Source organism: Molothrus ater, chromosome 4 (assembly GCF_012460135.2).
Source record: "Molothrus ater isolate BHLD 08-10-18 breed brown headed cowbird chromosome 4, BPBGC_Mater_1.1, whole genome shotgun sequence".
In the NCBI taxonomy this organism is placed as follows: domain Eukaryota; kingdom Metazoa; phylum Chordata; class Aves; order Passeriformes; family Icteridae; genus Molothrus; species Molothrus ater.
The window spans coordinates 4,747,661-4,767,973 of NC_050481.2; the positions used below are offsets into that span (position 1 = coordinate 4,747,661).

Below are 20,313 nucleotides of genomic sequence, written 5' to 3' on the forward strand. Positions count from 1 at the left end.
AAAGGTATATTTCAGCCCACTAAATGCAATTCTTTCATTCCAATACAAGTTTCTGAAATGAAAATTAAAAAAAAAAATATGAGTAAACTGAATTTCTTATGGGGAGATTGCCACCTAAACATGATTAAGTATTTCTGAACCACTGAATTTCACACCCTTCCATCTGCAGGTGAAGCTGGAGCCTCAGAAAGGTGGACCTGTCACCACCAATCTGCTCTCTAGCATTCCAGAAGGATTTCCTGGTTGCTATTCCCAGTATAAACAGAAACCTGTATCTACTATGGGATCTACTACTGAAATTTAGCCAAAGCCCAAATATAGTGGCTTACTTTAAGCAAGGCACACAGCTCCCTGTGTGGACAACAAGTCCCTACATAAGTCAGGCAAAACAGCCAATTTTTGTCTTTTTAAAACTATGCCACAACAGAATGCCTCTAAATTAATACTCAATTATTTGCAATTCTATGAGAAGGGAGCAATGCATTCGTATTCTGGAGTTTGACTTCTCAGCCCAGGCTCCCACAAAACTGCTCCCCATCAAGCTGCCCTGCAGCAAAACTTATCCCCAGTTCTTGTCCTTGGAGCACTGTGCTACCACCATTGTTTTCTATTGCTTTTCACAGAGCTCCAGCCATGTAAAGTGCCTAACTATGGGCTGCAGAATGTCTTGATTTCTTTATTTCCGTGGCGAGGGCCAAGCTTTTTGTTACGTGTTTAGTGTTTACCCCGTGTCACTTTCAATATAGATTTTAATTTCCACAAATAGAAGGTCCTTCTCATGTACTCAGGGCCTTATTTTCTGCTTGGTTATACCAATGTAAATTAAGAGCAATTGAACTAAATAAAACAGAGTTACAGCGAAGGAAAATTATCATAACAGAAAGGAAAGCCAGTCCACTGTTTAGTAATAATTTCTTTCATATACTCCAGATTCTCATGCTCATACATCCATTAGAGAGCCAAAGCTGTAATAACAATGTTATATTTTCACAGGAAAAAAAAAATGTAGCATTTTCTCACTCACACAAAGGGGCTTTTTCTTTTTTTTTTTAAGAAAAGGGAATGTAGCTGGACTGCATTTATTTTTCTATTTGTACAGTGGTAGCCACAATTAATAATCATAATATTAGGGTGCATTTTTAGAAGAGACTGTTTGCACATGTGAGACCTCATGGCATCAGAAAAGCACGCTCATTTTTATGGCACTAAATCTCAGAAGGTAAGACTGTCTCCCTCCATCAGTTCTGAGCAGTTTTACTGTTGTAAACTGTATTTCCATGGGTGTTTTAAAAACAGATACACATGGGGTGATCAAGGAAGGACAAAAAGAGTATCTAGAAGACAACAGACCAAATTAGCCCTGATTTGGATGAAGCTTAGTTACATCATTAGGAATATGACTTCACAATTACATTTTTAATACCTTAGTTTCTATGAAAAACAACTGTGGCATTTCAACTTAATGCCTGCAAATCGAAAAAAAAAAAAGATATCCAAAATTAAACTTATTTGCCCTAGTGTGAAGTCTCCTGTACCATTTTTCTTCCATGCTCACTGGGAAGAACACCTTGGAGATTTCCAGCTACACTACCACCATCACTCACAAGACAAAGATCTTAGGGTTCTCTAAAGGAATTGCCTCTCTAAAGATTTTGCTTTAAAGAGGGGAAAAAAGGCCTTGCTTCTACTCCCTTCTCCTCAGCCTTGCCCTGATGGATGGTGTTGGTCATGGGTGGAACAGCTCTGACAGACTTGGAACAGCCACCACGTCTGGTGGCAGTGATTTATTTCTGCAAGCAGCTCTAAAGTTCAGACATGACACTTCCAGATAGCAGTGACCAGTTAATTTCTAGAACAATAAATAACAAATGCTAAGAAGAACTGGGCTTTGCCCAGATTTAGACTCTGTGGGACTTGTTATTCCTTAACACATTCCTGTCCTGCGGTGGCCTGGCTTCCACCAGGCAGAGCTGGGCACCTCCTTCTTGGAGGTCAGGGCATTTATTTGTACATGGGTGTCTTCTGTAGATACACACATGCACCTCATGTTTACACACAGCTATCATAAAGCATGGCAATAAATAAATAATCACAGTGATAAATCACCTGGGGGTCCAGGAGACACAAAGGGGCCATGTAAGAGGAGAGCTGGTTGTGAGCAGAGGCAGCCACGCGCTTCCAAGGCACCTCAGTCCAATTTTTAGGAGCTACTTTAGGCAGTGGATGGGGATTTTTCTATTAGCAGATAAGAACTGAAGGCTGGACAGCATGACATAAATCCCTGAAGATCCATTATTGTTCATTTGTTACAGAAACCTAAAAGGAGGGCTTAGCTCCAGCCTTTGGCGTCCTACTGAGGAGTATTGAATTTACTCAACTCCTTTCCTAGGCTGTAAAATGGATCAAAATAAACAAATCATACAATGCAGTTGTCTTCCTCCCCTCTTACCCGTCCCTCACACACAAACTCAAAACAGTGCTGAGGAGAAAGAACTAAAAAAAAAAAAAAAACCAAACCAACACAATAAGAGACACCTTTATCAGCCTCAGCCATCTGTGTTCCTTTAGTCTGATCCAAGCATTTTGGCAGGCGTGTGTGCAGCTTGCTCCTACCCCATATCATCCTGCCCTGCAAGAAAAAGTCCCCTCCCTCTTCCTCCCCTCTCTGCTGCTGCAGGTCAGGCAATGTTCTGAGGTTTTTAATTCCAGAACTTGAAATAACAAGGTATTGGTGCATATGTTTAATTAATTACAATCTCAACACAAACACTTAACCTTGTTTGAGGAACTGCAACCCCACTTGGTAGCTTGGCCCAAAAAACAAACTGATGTCAAAAAACCCACACAACTTTCCGTGCTGACCACAGGAATTACCTGGAGTTTAGAAATGTACAGGTAGAAATAAAATAAAATAGGCTAATTACTCAAAAGTTTAAAATGCAGGAGCTAAAGGCACTGCTAAAGAAAGAAAACAGTGGTAAGAAAACCACCACCACCATAAATTAGTTTCCAGACAATCTGACATGACCCTACTGGGGTTAAAAATCTGGATTTTCATTAATGTGTTCACTGAAATCATAAAGGCTCAAATTCTTTCCTCAAAGCAAGTAGGCATAAAATCATTTATCAGGCAACTTTCAAAGGGACTAGAATCATGCTCAGGAAAAAAAAAAGTCATTTAAATACACTCAGAAATGCAGGTCTCAAAAGATTAAGAGTACAATCAACTACTAAATTTGCCTTCTGTTTCTAAACAGCCTTGTAATAGCAACATGTCTTCAATATTTCAGGAAGCATGACACTTTGACAGATTAAAAAGAAATGTTGCATTGAAAAGAATAAAGAATGAAAATGGGGAAAGCACCAGGAACCCTGAAGTGTAATATTATAGAATAAAACCCCTATGGAAAATTCAAGCTTTAAACACATCTACTACAAATGTACAGCACAGCTCTGGCATCTTATTTATTCCTCTGAACTACTTCAGGAGAATTCTCTTAATTTATCAAAAATGATCCAGAAAGGAGTTGACATGAAAAGCACTCAGCTCAGCTCTCTCCAAGGAACAATTCTCTCCTAGTACACTCGGAGGGAAACAGAATCACTTATTTCCCCATGCACAGTGCCCATGGCAAACATAAAACCCTCCAGCTTAAAGTAGTGGTTTTCTGTCCTAATATACACACATGCCATACATGATGGGAACTTGGATTTTTTTCCCTCCCCAAATGCTTCAGGATGCTGCAGATCAAATTCCTGCTTTGAAAGCCAATTAGCACTGAAATTACACAGAGCCACACTCTCTAGTGTTGGATGCTACTTTAATTAATTTGGTACAGGTAGGATATAAATTCTGTTCATAGCCTAGAGAAAGGACTACACATCTAGGTAGGTGAAACATCATATACATGTTCTTGGAACTAATAGTCTTCTCCTAGATTGGCCCAAAAAACAAACTGATGTCAAAAGACCCACAAAACTTTCAGTGCTGAAAAGTGTGTGTTATTATAAAATTACATGTTTGCCTTAAAACCCAAAGAGGACTAGGTATGGAGCACTTGTTTAAAACATTACATTAATGTTCTTATTTCTGTTTTAGACAAAAAAAAATCTTCAAAAGGCTTCAGAAGCATTAAAATTCAAACTATCTCCAAAGAAATCCTTGAGGAAAATACTTACAATGATTTTATAACCAAAACTAACACTCATGAGCCTAACTCATTGGGTTGAAAGTTGTCTTCTGTTAATTTCTGCTTCAGCAGTAGATGAAAACCTTGCATCAGCAGCAGCATCAGGGCAGAGTTATGGCCCAGCCCAGAGCAGCTCCACAGGTGACACGTGGCAGAAAGGCCCTGGCAGGATGGCACAGCCTGCTCCCAAAGGCAGGACACTCACATGGGTGCTGCTGCTCCAACTCTGCTCTCCAGGAGAGAGCACAGGAAGGAGCTGTGAGGCCCCATCTGGTGATAGAGGCCTCCAAAAGCAGCTGCTGTCCTAACCCAGCTCATAAATCCCCTCTTGGTTCCCCATCAGCAACAGAGACAGCCAAGCTCCGTACTCTTAAGATGCCCCATAAAAGAGAGATCCAACTAAGGGCCTGGAAGGGAGTCAGAAGTAACTTGTAAAACACAAAGGCTCCAGCTCATCAGTTTTATCAGTGCCATTCATAAACAATTTAATAAGAAGGAGATGACATGAGGGCTGGAGCACCTCTTGTGTCAGGTCAGGCTGACAGAGCTGGGTTGTTCAGCCTGGAGAAGAGTGCAGGGGGACTTCAGAGCACCTAAAGGGTCTACGAGAGAGCTGGAGAGAGACTACTTACAAGGCTCAATATATGGCTCACAAACCTACTCCCATTCATTTCACTTAAACATCCATGAGAAAACCCTGTCTTCGCATTGCAGCTCTATTAGAGAATCCAAACCAGCTTCACAGGGCTCTTGGGAGTCATATTATCCTCACAGGGGCACTGCAGGGAGCCCAAACTTGCCCATGGGATGATGCCACCTTTGGGACAGAGCGTAGAGGGCGGGAAGGTGATGAACTGCAACAAGATGCTCTTCTCCAAAAGGAGCCCCCAAAGCTCCTTCCACCTGTCTGAGCCTCAGAGCTGCTGAATGCCTTTCTGTCTGTAGCCCTGGATGGCTGCATTAATTGCAGCAGAACCCTTGCACCCTTATTTAAGGCCAAGATCACTTAGTGAGACTGTGTCAACACAAGCCACAGCCTACCTACCATCAGCATGCATGTGTGATGGCTACAGACACAAAATGCTGAGGCAAACTCTTGTTTCCATTACTTTCTGCATAGCTGTTGGCACATAAATTACCACTTCATAACAGGCCCTTTGAAATTCTTTTGCATTAACTAATGCAGCTCGATGTATTTTTACAGTGTGATCATGGCTATCAGTTTCCATCTGTTCTACTGTCCTTTTGGAATGTTTTCCCTGCGAGGAAGTAAACAAAAATAGAGCACTGTAAAAACAAACCTGCCTGACAGTCTAGACTGAGGGTCTAATTAAAAATAAGATTTATTAGAATAGAGAGAAACGTCTCAGTAAAACAAAGACACAGTTTCTCTAACGTATCTGCTATTATTCTTGGCAAAGCCCAGTCAGGCTATAAATTCACTGAAACAAATCAGTATGGCACTGATGCACCACTCTGATCTAGCACTGCTTTTCCAGACTTGGGGGACATGTGAGGAAAACTCTTTGTTTCACTTCAATTTCAGTCCCCATAAATTCCTTTTTTTAACTGGGACAGGAGTGTGCTAGGGCTTGTCTCCACAGAGTAAGAAACCAAATTGAGTTACCAGCAGTGCTGCTCCCTAGTCTAGACACAGTTAAAACAAACTGTACCAGCAGAACTATTGTCATGCCAGGGGCTTGCTTCGATATAAATTAAATGGACACCTTGCTCCTGGAGGGGTGAGGAGGGGCAACTCAAACTTGGAGAGACTCAACGTGGAAACTTCTGCTGGTCAAAAGGGAATGAGCATCCTTTGGTGAGGTGCAGCCTCAGAGAAACTGCACAAGAGTCAGCACAAGAACAACAGCAAAGGTCCCAGACACCACCACCAACACAGCCCTGCCCCAGTAAAAATACAGGTGAGATCTGGGGATACCAAAAGGGCAAAGCAAGCTTTGGAGACCAACTTCTGGAGCAAATGGGCAGCCACTCATTGCTTCACCTAACACATGGAAAGAACACTGCACTCCCTCAGCCCTGGGGATATCATTTTACATGGAAAAGGACTCACTTATTAACATCTATAGGACCCAAGAACCATTTGGAGATTCGTATGAAGAATTTAACACTTAGCAAAAATAAGCACATGAAAATTTTGCCCTGTTTTTTTGGCTATAATTTCTAGTGTCTGCACTAGAGACACATGAAAAATAATATTTTCCATAATAAAGAATGTTGTTTTTAGAAGTCTAGTGATTTTTAACATAAAAATTATTAGGTGACCTCACATGCAAAAATGCCCAAAGGCTGCTAAAATAGCAAAGAAATGAGAAATTCTAGATATTAAGAACATGTAGCAAGACAGATTCATTAAAGAAATTAGAGAGGATGAAAAAAGAGCCAACTTTGAACCAAAACACACAAATTGGTTTTGAATTGTTTTCCACATAAGGAACATTCATCTCCCACTCTAGTTCAAGGACAGCTTAGAGATCCTTTTTCAGATCATGCAAATGACAGCAGTAACTTAAATAATTACACATTTCTTAGAACCAGCAATATCAGTTTTAGGAAGAGAAAAAAAAAAGTGTCTTTGGAGCTGGGACAAGGCAGCAGATTTTCATTGTTTACTCTAACATTTCATAAGCAGTTTCCTTTTTCAGGCAACAATTGATGTGCCATGTATCGTTAAAGAACGAACCAATTTATAAATAGCATGAATACAAGGAGAACCCCATTGTTCTGATTTGTGCTGGTAAATATGAGACATGCCAGGTAAGACTTCTCTGAAGTGGGTTTCTAATTCCCTTACTAAATTTAAAGCCTTGCATTAGCCAGCTTGGCTGGAGAAGCAGCACCTTCAGTGTCTGGCCCCACCAGGCCACCCCTGTTCCTCTCTCAGTGGGATGGTGAATGACACCACAGCCCTGGAGCAGAACCCAGCTCCAGGCTGCAGGAGTGACACAGAGCTAGCTCAGCCACAGGACACAGCCTGGGCTGGGACAAAAAGCTCCACAGCAGCTCCTCACACCGTGCAACCCTAGGTTTATGGCAAGGGCTGCAGTTCCTGCTGAGTCAAGGCAAACCCTCCTGTGATTGTCTTTCCAGCAGGCCAGGGCCATTCACTCTGCCTCTCTTCATTAAGGTCCAGATTTTAACCAAGCATTGTCTGAAATCCCCACATCTTACCTGAATAAGGAAAAAACACATCCCAGCTTGGAGGTCCAAGATGCCCAACAATGTCAATCTGTCACAGCTGAGACAGCCACGATACACAGAGTATCACCAGACAATTCCAGAAGGCTTCAGCCCACACAGAGTAACACCACAGCACTTCAGAAGGCTGCAAGGATCTGCCCTTCTTGTCTCTCAGCCCAGCCTTTTGTTCCCTCCTGTTGATGCCCTGCACCTGTGTGCCCTCTGCTCCCTTTGGTGCTTGCTCAGTGCCCCTGGGCACTCCTTACCTTCAATGCTGCTCACACCTGCAGCCCATTGGGGTTGAGGTTTGTCCACAGTCCCACCCCACTTACCACAAACTCTGTGCCTACAGCAACCATGAAGCACTCACAAGATGAAGCTACAAAAAGAAAACCCAGAGTCCCATTTCACCCTGTCTGCAAATGAAGACAATGCCCCTCTTCTGAGAGGACATGAACATTCCCAGGTGAAAAGCACTAACAGGACCACTGATCTGCCTCTCCGTGTATTGCCATTTTCAAATCAATTCACCACTAAATCTTTCAGTTCAAGTTTATACACCTTCCTCAGGTACACTCTTCTGCTCCCTTCCTTAGGAGCTCTGAACCTTTTTAAAGTACATGAAAGATGGTGAGGAGTTCAGCTCCCAAAGTGTTACCCCCTCTCAAATGGCACAGATGATGCATAAATCCCTATAAATTATACACATAGGGTCACAACTCCCTTCAAGGAAGCCACGCACTGAAGGGTTAAACACACAAACTGCAGATCCTGTCTAATTCCTCTTAATCCCTGGTTACACAGCACAGAAGATGAGGTATTGTCCCTGGGTTCCTATTATTGCTGCCAGACACAAAGCAGGGTACAACACAGGGCCACCCAAAATATCCCACAGCATGCAGTGCTTGTCTGGGGAGGCAGGGCTGAGGGGAGTCATGAGGTGTGCAAAGGATGCCAGCAGGCATTAGCCCTTCTATATTAAATACAAAATCATGGTGGTGAAACCCTCAGCCCTGCCCAAAAGGTTAAAAGAGGACTTATTTATGTTGGAAAACCAAGAGAAAGGAGTTTAGCAGCTGCTCAAGGGTTTTTTCCCCAGCGGAAACATTAAAATAGGTATGGAATGGCAAACTGAAGGGACCCCTTCAAGACACCTACATTATTCTTTTTCACCTGAGATCAACAGTGATGATTGTATTAACCTAATGATTAACAGGGGGAAAAGCTGAGACTGATGACCAAACACATTCACACAATGTCAAATCGTCTGGTCTTTCACTGTAGAAAGAGGATAAAATCCAAAATAAAATTTAAAATTTAAAATAAAATTTAAAACAACCTTTCAGATTCAACCACTACCATCCAAAATTACATCATCTAGTTGTAAAATACACTGGAAGAAGCACTTGACTTTTCCTTAGAATCTCAAATATTTGGTATTTGAAGAAATCTTTACCTCACTACTTGCATTTTCCTGACACACACCCCACCAGCACTTTTCTTTCCATATAGTAACAAGAAACACGGAAACATACACAAGATAAAAAGCTAGTGATGAAAACATAAACCACAAATTGTAAACAAACATTTTGTTTCCTAAACTTTTGTTGTTACTTTACTGAAATTAACAGAACCCTTCCATTTCAAGGCATGTCAGCTGCTCTGGGTTTAGCAAGGATTCCCCACAGTCCTGCCATTGCAAAGTTCTGCCCTTGGACACTCTGTTCACAAAGCACCTACAGGGGATGGATGAGAAATACTGAAAAGATACTTCCTTCTTCAGTTAGGGCACTAGGTGGATCTTTTCCATATATTTGATATTATTTTAGAAGGTAAATAAATTAGTGACAGAATTTAGGAGAGGGAGGGGGGAAAAAATCAAACCACTTCCCAAGGACAAGGATTAATTCACTTCTCGAGCAAGTGGTTTCACGCAAGCCTGCTCTTCTTTTATACTGCCTGCTGGCCAGACAAAGCCGAGTCACTGTTTCAAAACTGTAAATATCTCTATTTCACCCCAGGTGCCTGTCACCCAAACCCACTGCTGCAGTCTGTATTAGACAAAAGATCCATTAACTTCCTTACTCCCGCTGCTCTCCTCGCCAATCTCACTCTGCACGTTTAGCACTGGGCAGCTCCCCGTGCTCAGTGGTTCTCTCACATGCCACATTGCAATTAAAATGATTTCTGTCATCAGGGCAGAGAGCATGGCAGGCAATGAAGAATAATCACATAGACATTGTTAAGACTATCCTATTACTGGTTTTCCCTTTTCTTTAACCATACCAAGACACAAAACCCAACACTCTTCATTAGAGAAGAAAGAAAATACACAATATACTCATGTTTCCCCCCCCAAAAAAAAAAAAAAAAACCAAACCAAAACCAACAAACAAAATCAAATAGAAAACAATATATAAATATATGAAACAAAAGTTGTGTTGCTTATCCAGCACCCACTGACAGTCAGCTTGCACCCAGAATATCACTGTAGCAGTTCTTGTGCTGGACAGCAAAAAGCCTTCCAGAGAAATTCCATCAGTTAAGAGGAAGACTGCATATGGTTATGGTTTTGAAAGCTGAAAGCTGATTACAATTTATAATACATTTATAAAGAACCACAGTAAGCTAATTACATTTGGGAGAAGGCACATTTTAGAGGCTATAAAGATACAAGCAGTAATAGGACATTCTAACTCCCAATTATGCCTCTAAGTGTTCTTTACAGAATAAAGCATTTGCTTGTGATTTCAGAAGTGGTTTGCATTCAACAATGTAAAGCTTGTTTGAAGTCTCAATGGTTGTTCTCTTCCCTGCTCAGCAAATACTCATGTTAAATGCTTTTACAACATGTAAGAATACTGCAGCCAAAGGGCTGGGTCTCCTATGAGTCCTTCCCCAGCCAACAAACTCTTTGCTCAAACTCAGAGCTGAAGGGTCGTGCTCCAAATGCCCAATGACAACGGCCTGATCCTCAAAACAACTGTCCATCGAGACAAAATGTGACACAATAGTAAGGAAAAAATTATAAAGGTGTATCTTTTACACATTGTTAGCAGGGGTACAAAGCCCTGCACATCAGGAATATTCTCATAAAAACAGCATGAATTACTGAAACCAGCAGCACTGCTAAACAGGTCTTCTTCCAGTACTCTACTGTTGGTCAAAACATCACCATCAGTAGCACATTGCACACACAGCAGGATGGGATCACACCTCTGAGATGGAACAGTGCTCAAAATCCCTGACAATCACTTCAGAGAGGATCTGTCACTGTATAGGGGAGCAACAGCACACACAGATATACTTAACCTGCAGAAGAAACCAAAGCAGCTATGAGGAGAAAAAAATCCACAGCTGTCAAGTAAGAATTGGAAATACCACTTTTGCTAAGATCAAACAAAAAAAAAACCCCAAACCTGCAAACCACCACAGTATCAAAACTAACACTTCATTCCAGGAGGAAGTGTGGCTGGGGGATCTGTAGGGCTGGGCAGCACTGAGGGGTATGTTCAGCCAGAGAGGGAAATGGTTAAACCACTACACACCACCACCATCCTCTCCTGGCTGGCCCACTCAGCAGTGCCAGCCCCAAATTCCCAGGAATGGCAAGTCAAAGGCCATGGTGAAGTGCAGAAGGCAGCTCTAGGAGATGCTGCAACTTAAAGCAAACACAAAACTCATTCTCACACCTGACTTCTCAGTATTACCACAGAAGACAGCAGGAGCAGTGTGAATGATCAGCTCTGTGACTGAAAACAGAGCAAATACAACACTTGTACTTCACAGATGACGTTCCAAACCTGGTTTCTGTCCATTGCTTTTCAAGCTAGTCAGGCAGAAAACCTTTAAAGACTCTTCAGTCAAGGCAAATGGCTTTGTGATAGGGAAGTTTCCGACTAAAATGTTACATTTTTACCACCTGTCACATCCAGGAAGAGAAACAAAACCATTTTCATACTCATCAGTGAGTTAGGTAGAAAAGCAACCAAAATTGGAGATGTGTGAGGAGACCTGTCATCTGAGGGACTTAGCCAGGCAGGGATGGCAAGAACGTCCATGACATGAGCTGCTCAGAGCCCATGCTCATGCCCAACACTGGCACCACAACTTCAGTGAAAAACCAACCATAATCCTGGAATTAGACAGGAATAACAAGACAAATAATTACTGAATAAACCTTTACCTCAGCTCGCTGCGTGCGGGGCAAAACTGACGACTTCTCAATGGCATAAACATCCACCAGGTAGAGCCGTGCTCCTTGCTCCCTGTCCAGGATGGCAGCGGTCTGGATGACGCCGGTGTGGCGCCCGATGGTGAAGAGGCGCCCGAGGCTCCTGTCCTCGCACCGAACAGACACGATGTAATATTCCACCTGCGCCTCCGCGCCCCGCGGGCTCGCCGCCTCCAGGGAGATCACGTTCGTCCCGATGGGCTCGCCCTCCTTCAGGATGGTGATGTATTTTGGCTGAGTGAAAACGGGCCCATCAACCCCCTGCAGAATTATAGTCATCTCAGTGGTGGATTTTCTCCTTTCGGGGCCCAGGTCGGTGGCAGAAACGATGAGGTTGTAGATGAGCTGAGAAGGCACCAAGGCTGAGGCCACTCTCAAATCTCCGCTGTAGCGGTCCATGATGAAGGTTTCGGTGTCTCCATTGACTATCTCATACTCCACCTCCCCATTGGCACCCTCGTCAGGATCTGCAGCGATAATGGTGGTCAGGATGGAGCCGATCACCACCGAGGGGTCGGCTGCGAGGGCGTTCTGCGACACGAACACGGGCACGTTGTCGTTCTGATCCGTCACCAGGATGGTCACGTTCTTGAGGGCAAAGCGCCTGGACTCCACGGGAACGGCCTGGTCGGTGGCTTTGACCGTCAGCTCAAAGAGATTGGCAAACTCCCGATCGATTTCAGCGTTGGTAAATATCGTCCCTCTCACCTCGTCGATACGGAAGTGATTGCCCCTCGGCATCTGCTGGATGATTGCATACGTTAGCTGCCCGTTAATATCCGCGTCTGGATCGTGAGCAGTCACGGAAAGGACAGAGCTGCCCACAGGAACGTTCTCAACAATTGACTTAAATATGTCTCCCGGAGGAAAATGAGGAGGGTTATCATTGAAATCCCTGACGTGTATGACCACTGACATGGTAGAGGATCGCGGGGGCCTCCCTTGGTCTTTTGCCGTTATGTTTAGCTTATACAGAGATTGTGTCTCAAAGTCCAGTTTCTTGGCAAGGAAAATACTCCCGGTGTTGGGACTGATGCTAAAGGTCCCGTGATTGTTTGTCCCTGTAATGCTGTAGTGGAGGTCAGCGTTGTCACCTGAATCAGAATCAGTGGCAGTGACAGACGACACAAGCTCACCAACCCTCATATTTTCCAAGACATCCACTAACAGGGTTGATTTAGGGAAGGAAGGGCTGTTGTCATTTTCATCCAACACATCAATGCTCAACATGCAAGTTGAACTTAGGGGAACGGCTCCAGAGTCTACTGCTTGGATGACAAGGGAATACGATGCAGTAGCCTCGTAATCTAGTCTGCCTACTAAGGTCACTTGGCCTGTGCTGCTGTCTATTACAAAGTGATTTTCTTCATTTCCCTTGATTACAGAATACTGAATCAACCCATTAACCCCTTCATCAACATCTGAGGCAGAAACTCGCAGCACTTGTGTCAGATTTGCTGCCAATTCTGATATAGTAGCTTGGTAAAGATCTTTCAAAAACTTGGGGGCGTTATCATTGATGTCTTTCATGTAGATCTGTACAGTTGCCTGATCTTTCAGAGGCTTTGGCAACCCCTGATCTGTGGCTATTACTGTAAGGCTAAATACTGCAGCTCCCCTCTGCCTCATGAGAGCTTCTCTGTCAAACTGATGAGTGCTCCTGATTTCCCCAGTTACTGTGTTCAGCTCAAAATCTGGCTGCATATGTTCAAATGAATACCTGACCTCACCGTTCGGCCCAAAGTCTTTATCTATAGCATTTATTTTACCCACGTACGACCCACCTCTCTGTTCCTCTTCAAAATAAAACACGTAGTTGGTACTGTTGAACAGGGGCCTGTTATCATTTACATCCTCCAGAATCACAGTAACATTCACAGTAGCATTGAGTGGTTCTACTGCTCTATCAGAGGCAACAACCAGTAAAACATATCTTTCCTGAAGCTCACGGTCCAGTTCACTTTTTATATACAGCTGGCCATCTGGGAATATGCCAAAGGCATCCCCAGCATTTCCTTCAATTATACTGTAAGCTATTTCACCGTTCACTCCCGAGTCTTTGTCAGAAGCCTGTACTTTAAAGAACCTGGAATTCACAGGCTCTGACTCCAAAATAGTAATTTCATAGGAAAGCTGGTCAAACACAGGCGGGTTATCATTCACATCATGGACAGAGACAGTCAGGATAAAGGTGGAAGACAGCTGAGGCACCCCCATATCCGAGGCCAGGATTTCGACCTGGTAAGACCCAGCATTTATGTCAAGCGGCCCCGTTAAGCTTATAGCACCAGTTTGTTCATTGATTGAGAACAAGCCCTTTGGGTTTTGCTTAAGGCTGTAAAGGACCATGCCATTAACACCTTCATCAGGATCAAGGGCTTTGGCCTGGAATATGGTATGCCCAGCTTTCCAGTTCTCAACAACATTTACACTTTCCACCACTTGAATGAAGTGTGGAGAATTGTCATTTAAGTCTTTGACAGTTATATTGACCACGGCATCGCCAGTTATCGCCCCACCCCTAGCAACCACCTTCAGCTGGTAAAATGCTTGCTCCTCCCTGTCAATGATACTGGCTGTGGTGATCTGCCCAGTCACCCTGTTGATGGCAAACACGCCCCTCTGGTCACCCGTGGTAATGAGGTAACTGATGTTGGTGTTGAGGTCCATGGTGGAAGCAAAAACAGTACCTACATGGTAACCCAGGGCAACGTTTTCAAAGACAACAAAACTGTACGTGCCCTGGCTGAAAACAGGGGGGTTGTCCTGGGTGTCCAAGACAGTGATGGTGACGATGGCTTGGTTCTGAGACTGAAGATGGCCACCGTCAGTGGCCACGATCTGCAACTGGTAAGCAGTTTTCTCCTCCCTGTCCAGGGCTATTTTTGTTGTGATGACCCCCGTCTGCCCATGGACCTGAAACCTGGAGGTATCTCCAGCTGAGATGCTGTACTTGACTGTCCCATTGGGGCCCAGATCGGGGTCTGTGGCAGACACGGTGGTCACATAGGTTCCAGCTGGCTCGTTCTCTTGGATGTGGGCAAAATACTGAATGGGGTAAAACACGGGGCTATTGTCATTCACATCCAGGATGGTCACGTTAACTCGGGCTACAGAAGAAAGGGGAGGAGAGCCCAAATCAGTGGCCAAGACCTGCAAGGAGAAGTGAGACTGCTCCTCCCGGTCCAGCTGTGAGACGGTGCTGAGCTTGCCTGAAACCGGGTCCAGGCGAAACATCTGGCGAGGGGTTACAGAGGAGGGGCCAACTGCTGCCAGTGCTGGCTCAGCTTCCTGCAGGGAGAAGCGGACAGTCCCATTGTCCCCCAGGTCCCCATCAGTGGCACTCAGGACAAGCAGCTCAGTTCCTGATGGGGAGTTTTCAGCCAGGGACACCTGGTAACCCTCAGGCTGACTGAAGCGAGGCTTGTTGTCATTGACATCCAGGACGGTCACCACCAGCTGTGCGTAGGAGAACTTGGGCTGCACACCCTGGTCACGGGCGCTGATGTTGAGCACCACCTGAGAAGCAGTCTCCCGGTCCAGCCTGCTGGAGCTGGATGTGCCCGTGGCAGTGCCACCCTCGGGGACAGCCGTGGTGACCAGCCCGCTGTGCTCGCTGATGCAGAACCAGCCCAGCTCGTTGCCCGAGACGATGCTGTACTTGAGGTTGGCGTTGAGGCCCGAGTCACGGTCCGTGGCGCTGAGGCCCCGCACGTAGCTGCCCGGGGGCACGTCCTCGCTGATGTTCACGCTGTACACCGACTGCCCGAACACGGGGGGGTGGTCGTTGATGTCGTTCACAAAGATCACCAGGCTGGCCACCGAGGAGCGGCTCACGGGAGCTGCCACCGCTCCCTCTGGGGTGAAGACGGACGTGGGGGAGCCTGGAGGCGGCGGTGGAGCCCCGTAGTTATCCGCCACTGCCACGGTAAGGTTATAGGCCGGGATGCGCTCCCGGTCCAGCGCGGCCGCTACCTTGATGAGGCTGAGGTTGGGTACCTTGCTGCTGTGCACCTCGAAGTGCCGCTGCTCGTTTCCCGCCAGGATGGACACGGAGATGTTCCCGTTGGCCGCCGGAGAGTCGGCATCGCTCACCGTCAGCAGGGCCACCACCGTGCCGGGGGCCGCGTTCTCATCCACGGAGGCGAACCGGGAGGTGGCCGGGAAGTAGCGGAACTTGACCCGGGGCTCGTTGTCGTTGACGTCGAGCAGGCGGATGAGGGCCTCGGCCCGGCCGCTCAGCGCCGGCACCCCGCGGTCCATGGCCTGCACCGTCAGCGAGTACTGCTGCCGCACCTCGTAATCCAAGCGCTCACGGATGCGGATCACCCCGCTCTCGGGGTCCACCTCGAAGGGGAGGCTGCCAGCCCCGTCCCCAGCCCCGCTGCCATCGCCTCCTTCGAGGCGGTAGCGGATGTCAGCGTTGGTGCCCTCGTCGGCATCGGCCGCAGTCACCTGGAGAACGCTGGCCCCGACGGGCGCGTCCTCAGGCACTCGTGCCTGGTAAAGAGTCTGGCTGAAGATGGGGGGGTTGTCATTGATATCCTGGACGGTGACATTGACCTGAAGGTACCCTCGCCGACGGGGCTCGCCCTTGTCCTCCACCTGCACCAACAGCTGGTAGGTGGGGGTGGCCTCCCGGTCCAGCCCTCCGCGGGAAACCAGGTGCAGGAAGGCGCCCTCACCGCTGGGGTTGAGGGTGATGTTCAGGCGGAAGCGACCCTCCTCGTTGCCGGCCACGATCCGATAGGAGCCGTGGTCCACGCCATTGGTGCCACTGTCGGCGTCGGTGGCAGTGTCCAGGATGAGCTGGCGCCCGCTGCCCGTGTCCTCCTTGAAAGTCACCACGATGGAGGGGTCGGGGAAGACGGGCGCGTTGTCGTTGAGGTCGAGCACCAGGACGCGCACCTCGCTGGGGTAGGTGGGCTGGCTGGAGAGCACCACCAGGTCCACCACGTCGCTGGCCAGGCTCTCGCGGTCGATGGTGGCGCGGGTGTGCAGGGCGCCCGAGGTGGCGTTGATGGCGAAGAGCTCGTGGTGCTCGCTCAGGCGGTAGGTGAAGCCGGGCCGGGTGGCGATGGTGCCCACCCAAGTGCCGGGCGGCTGCTCCTCCAGCACCCGGAACACCTGGCGCGGCTCCGCGGCGGCGGCGCTCCCCAGCGGCGGCAGCAGCGGCAGCAGCAGCGACAGCAGCAGCGGCGGCGGCGGCCCGCGGGCGGCGGGGGGGCGGCCCATGGCGACCCGGGGGCGCAGCGCCCTGAGGGGGCGGCCCGGCGCCGCCGCTTGCCCCGTTCCCGCTGCCCCCTCACGGCACCCGCGGACGCTGCGCTCCGGACGCGGACGGCAGCGGAGCAGGCGGCGCGCCGCCCTCACGGGACGCTCGGGCTCCCGCTCTGCCTGTGCCGCCGCTCCTCCCGCCGCCGCTCCGGGGCTGAGGGGCGGCCGGGGGCGCCGCGCCTCATCGCCGCTCAGCAGCCGCAGCCGCTACCGCCGGGGCCCCCGCGGCCCGCCGCTCCCGCGCGGTGCCCGCCGCCCCGCCGGCATGCCCGGGCGCACGGCGGCCGAGCCGGTCCGTGATCCGCCAACGCCCGGACCCAACTTTGCCCGGCGCTCATGGATCCCGGCCCTCTTGACGGCCGGGCCGGCTCCCCCCACGGCCGCCCATTGGCCGCCGGGCCGCGCCGCCCCGCCCCGGCCCGCCCCCCGCACCTGAGGGGCCGCCCCGGCGGGAGCGGGACGGGCGCGGAGCGGGGGGAGGTCCCGGGAGCGGGGCGCGGGCCCCCCGGGACGCTCCCGCCCGGAGTGGGCAGCGAGCCGGGAGCCGGGCGGAGCGGAGCGGGTCGGGCTGCCCCGCGAACCGGGGACCGGGCTGCGGCGGGCGCCGCGCACTTGGGAGGCAGCTCTGGAGGGAACTTGCGGGTCCCGTTATCCCGGGAAGATGCGGCGCTGGCAGCGCCTCCCGCGGGCCGGCAGCGCCCTCTGCCGCTCCGCCCGGCGCGGCTCCCGGCAGCATCACCGGGATGCCGGAGCATCCCACGGGAACCTCGGTGCCCACCGAAAAGCCCAAATCCTTCCTCCACCCCAAAAAGTCTGCAAAAAACCCGAGGAGCATCCTTTTCCCTGCGGCGGCGCAGGCAGCAAAAGTTTTAATTTTGTGTGAGTTCTTTAAATACAAACAGCTGTAAACACAAATATATAGATGGCAATTAAAGTCTCAAAGGTAAATTTAGCAATTAGAGTGACAGGGTAAATCCAGCATAGCCTCACAAGGGATCAGCAAATTGCAGAGTTTATTTATCTCTGTGAGTTAAAGAACCTGGTAGTGTATTTTCCAGCATGGAAAAGTCGGAAAAGTGAGAAAAGAAATGGGAAAAAAAAAACTAGGGGAGTGTAGAAGGACGTGGTGCCAAAGGCAGTTTGTTCCCCGCTAGTACCCTGGATATGATTAAAGAAAGGGAGGTCAAATGACCATTAGCAGCAATCTTGACTGGAAACAGTAAGAAAGAACGGGTGGTTCTTGTTCTGTATTGTCATCTAACACGAAGAGCTACCTCGGGCCAGTAATTCCTGCAAATCCCTCTAGGGATGGATCCTCACACCCGCGATCAGCCCCGACCCCGTGGACACAGCGCCTCTCCCTGCACGGCACTGCTGTACTCTGCCTGTATTTCGCTTTTCATTGCTCAGCGTCTGCTACCGGCCTGGAGAAGGGCTTTGGTGCCTCGCAGCGCTCTGCCTTTCCTAGCTGCACTAGTTCAGGGGGAGGTGAGTCATCCGCGGCCTGTTCTTGGTGTGAACACCTCCTCCTCTCCTGCGGGGAGCTGGGGGATAAATCCATGGGACAGCTGAGCAGGGCTCATCCCGCTGCCGGGATCCGCAGCGCTGCCTGCCGCGCTCTGCTCCGGTTCTTTGATATTTAACTCCACCTACAGGCCTGCATCGACCCTCGCCTGCAGCCAGCAGCTCGCTGGGTGCTCTCGAAAGGTGCTTTTCTCTATCACAAAAATGCTCGCGTCTTATGAGGCAGAAAAATCCAACAGTGATTCACAAAGAAATAAGATTATATGGGCTGGAGGGGGATGATTACCAACATAAGATAGCACTGAGAACATAGGATAGCATCTTCACTAGAACAAGTCTTCAAGCATTCATCACGTCCCAGTCACTGGAGTTTTTTCCTCACTACATGGAATTTTTGACCTCCAAGTCCAAAACACAGCACAGAGAAACATTCTGCCCCTGAAAGGGGCATTGGTTCTTTCCCCAGTTCTGATTAGAATTACTAACCACCTATATTTCGTGTGGAACAGGCATAATCTTGTCCTGACATTGTTCAAGCTCTTCTGTGCCCATAAGTTTTTGTGCTTCCCTCTGGGTACTTCTCTCAAATGTCAAAATAAGAAATGCTGCTGCAAAAGTATGGAAATTCAAATATATGAAAGCAAAACATCAGCATTTTAAATATTGTACATCAGAGGTAAGCAAAATGGCTAAAATTCTGGGCAAGAGAGAATATCCAGAAAACAGGAGGATATCTAGACAATAGGTTTTAAAGCACCATTTTTTGCTACTCTAGAGACTCAAGTAATGTCTGTCAATATTATATCCCAGAAATATCATCTGTTCCCCTTGCATTATATTAAAATAAAATTATACATTGGAAAGTTTTGCAACACATGAGAATGAATCAAACAAAATCTATTTGCCAGTTTACAGGCCCTGTAATTTAATATTTGCACTTATATCTATGATCTGTTATGACAGATGTTAAGTATCTCAGAATTTCTTCAAAAGCATAATTCGCTTAAGCCTTTTGTACCTGTAGATATAAAACTGTTTTTCTAGATGAGTCATTCACAAAAGAAAAAAGAACACCCTTTAAATTCCTGAAGTGCTTCAATATATCAAAATTCCATTCCTTAGGATTCATAAAGTTACTTTTTTAAGTCCAAATGTTTATGAAAAGTTATACAAATTTTTATAGACAATTTTCAGTTACAAAAATAATTGGAGGCAATTTTTTAAAAATTATTTTCTCATTACAACTGTATTTTAACTGTGAGCTGTCTCAAATGTAGTCAAACTTAGAAGACGTTGTAAAACCAACTGTGCTTTGTTAAAAGTTATTTTAATGGCTAAGAAAAATCCCATTAAAACTGAAGCAGCTTTGGGAGGTGTTAAGCAATACCTTATTATAAGGTCTGTGGATGTCAGTGGAATTACTCCGGTGGTTCATCAGCATAAGTGTGGCTTGAGTTTTGACCCCTTTTAGATTAACACAAATTCATTTCAACAGAGTTAAGACTGTGCTAAGAAGCACTCTACCACTCTTAACTTGCAGGAATGGAAATAAAGTGAAGAATAGGTCATTTTTGCACTTTTTGTCTTGCCTCCAGCTCTGCTGATAACACCTCCCAACACTTCATCAGCTTTTCACCTCCAGATATGGGAGAAGCAATCTAATCCCAACACTGTCCAGCTCATGCTCCACTGCAAACTCTTAATAACGACCTCAGTGTCCATTGTCAACAGATCAACACATCTGGCTGTCACATTTAATGTGCTTCCAGCGCTGCTTTGGCCTAAAGTGGGCCATGATGCTGCTGAAATGTTGTGCTGGAAGGCACAGACAGCACAGAAGCAGAGGGCTGATGGATGAAGTGAAAAGCATTGTAGGGAAGAAAAAGT

At 47.4% G+C, this 20,313-nt stretch overlaps 1 protein-coding gene across 1 annotated transcript in view; it reads right to left on the reverse strand.

Annotated features, from left to right (window-relative positions):
* The window catches only part of FAT4 (FAT atypical cadherin 4), a 123,018-nt gene extending 106,158 nt beyond the window's left edge, over positions 1-16,860 (reverse strand). Inside the window, 1 exon segment of the mRNA XM_036382844.2 lies at positions 11,578-16,860. Within this exon segment, the coding sequence (XP_036238737.1) occupies positions 11,578-16,860 (5,283 nt within the window).
* Between the last annotated feature and the right edge of the window lie 3,453 nt (positions 16,861-20,313).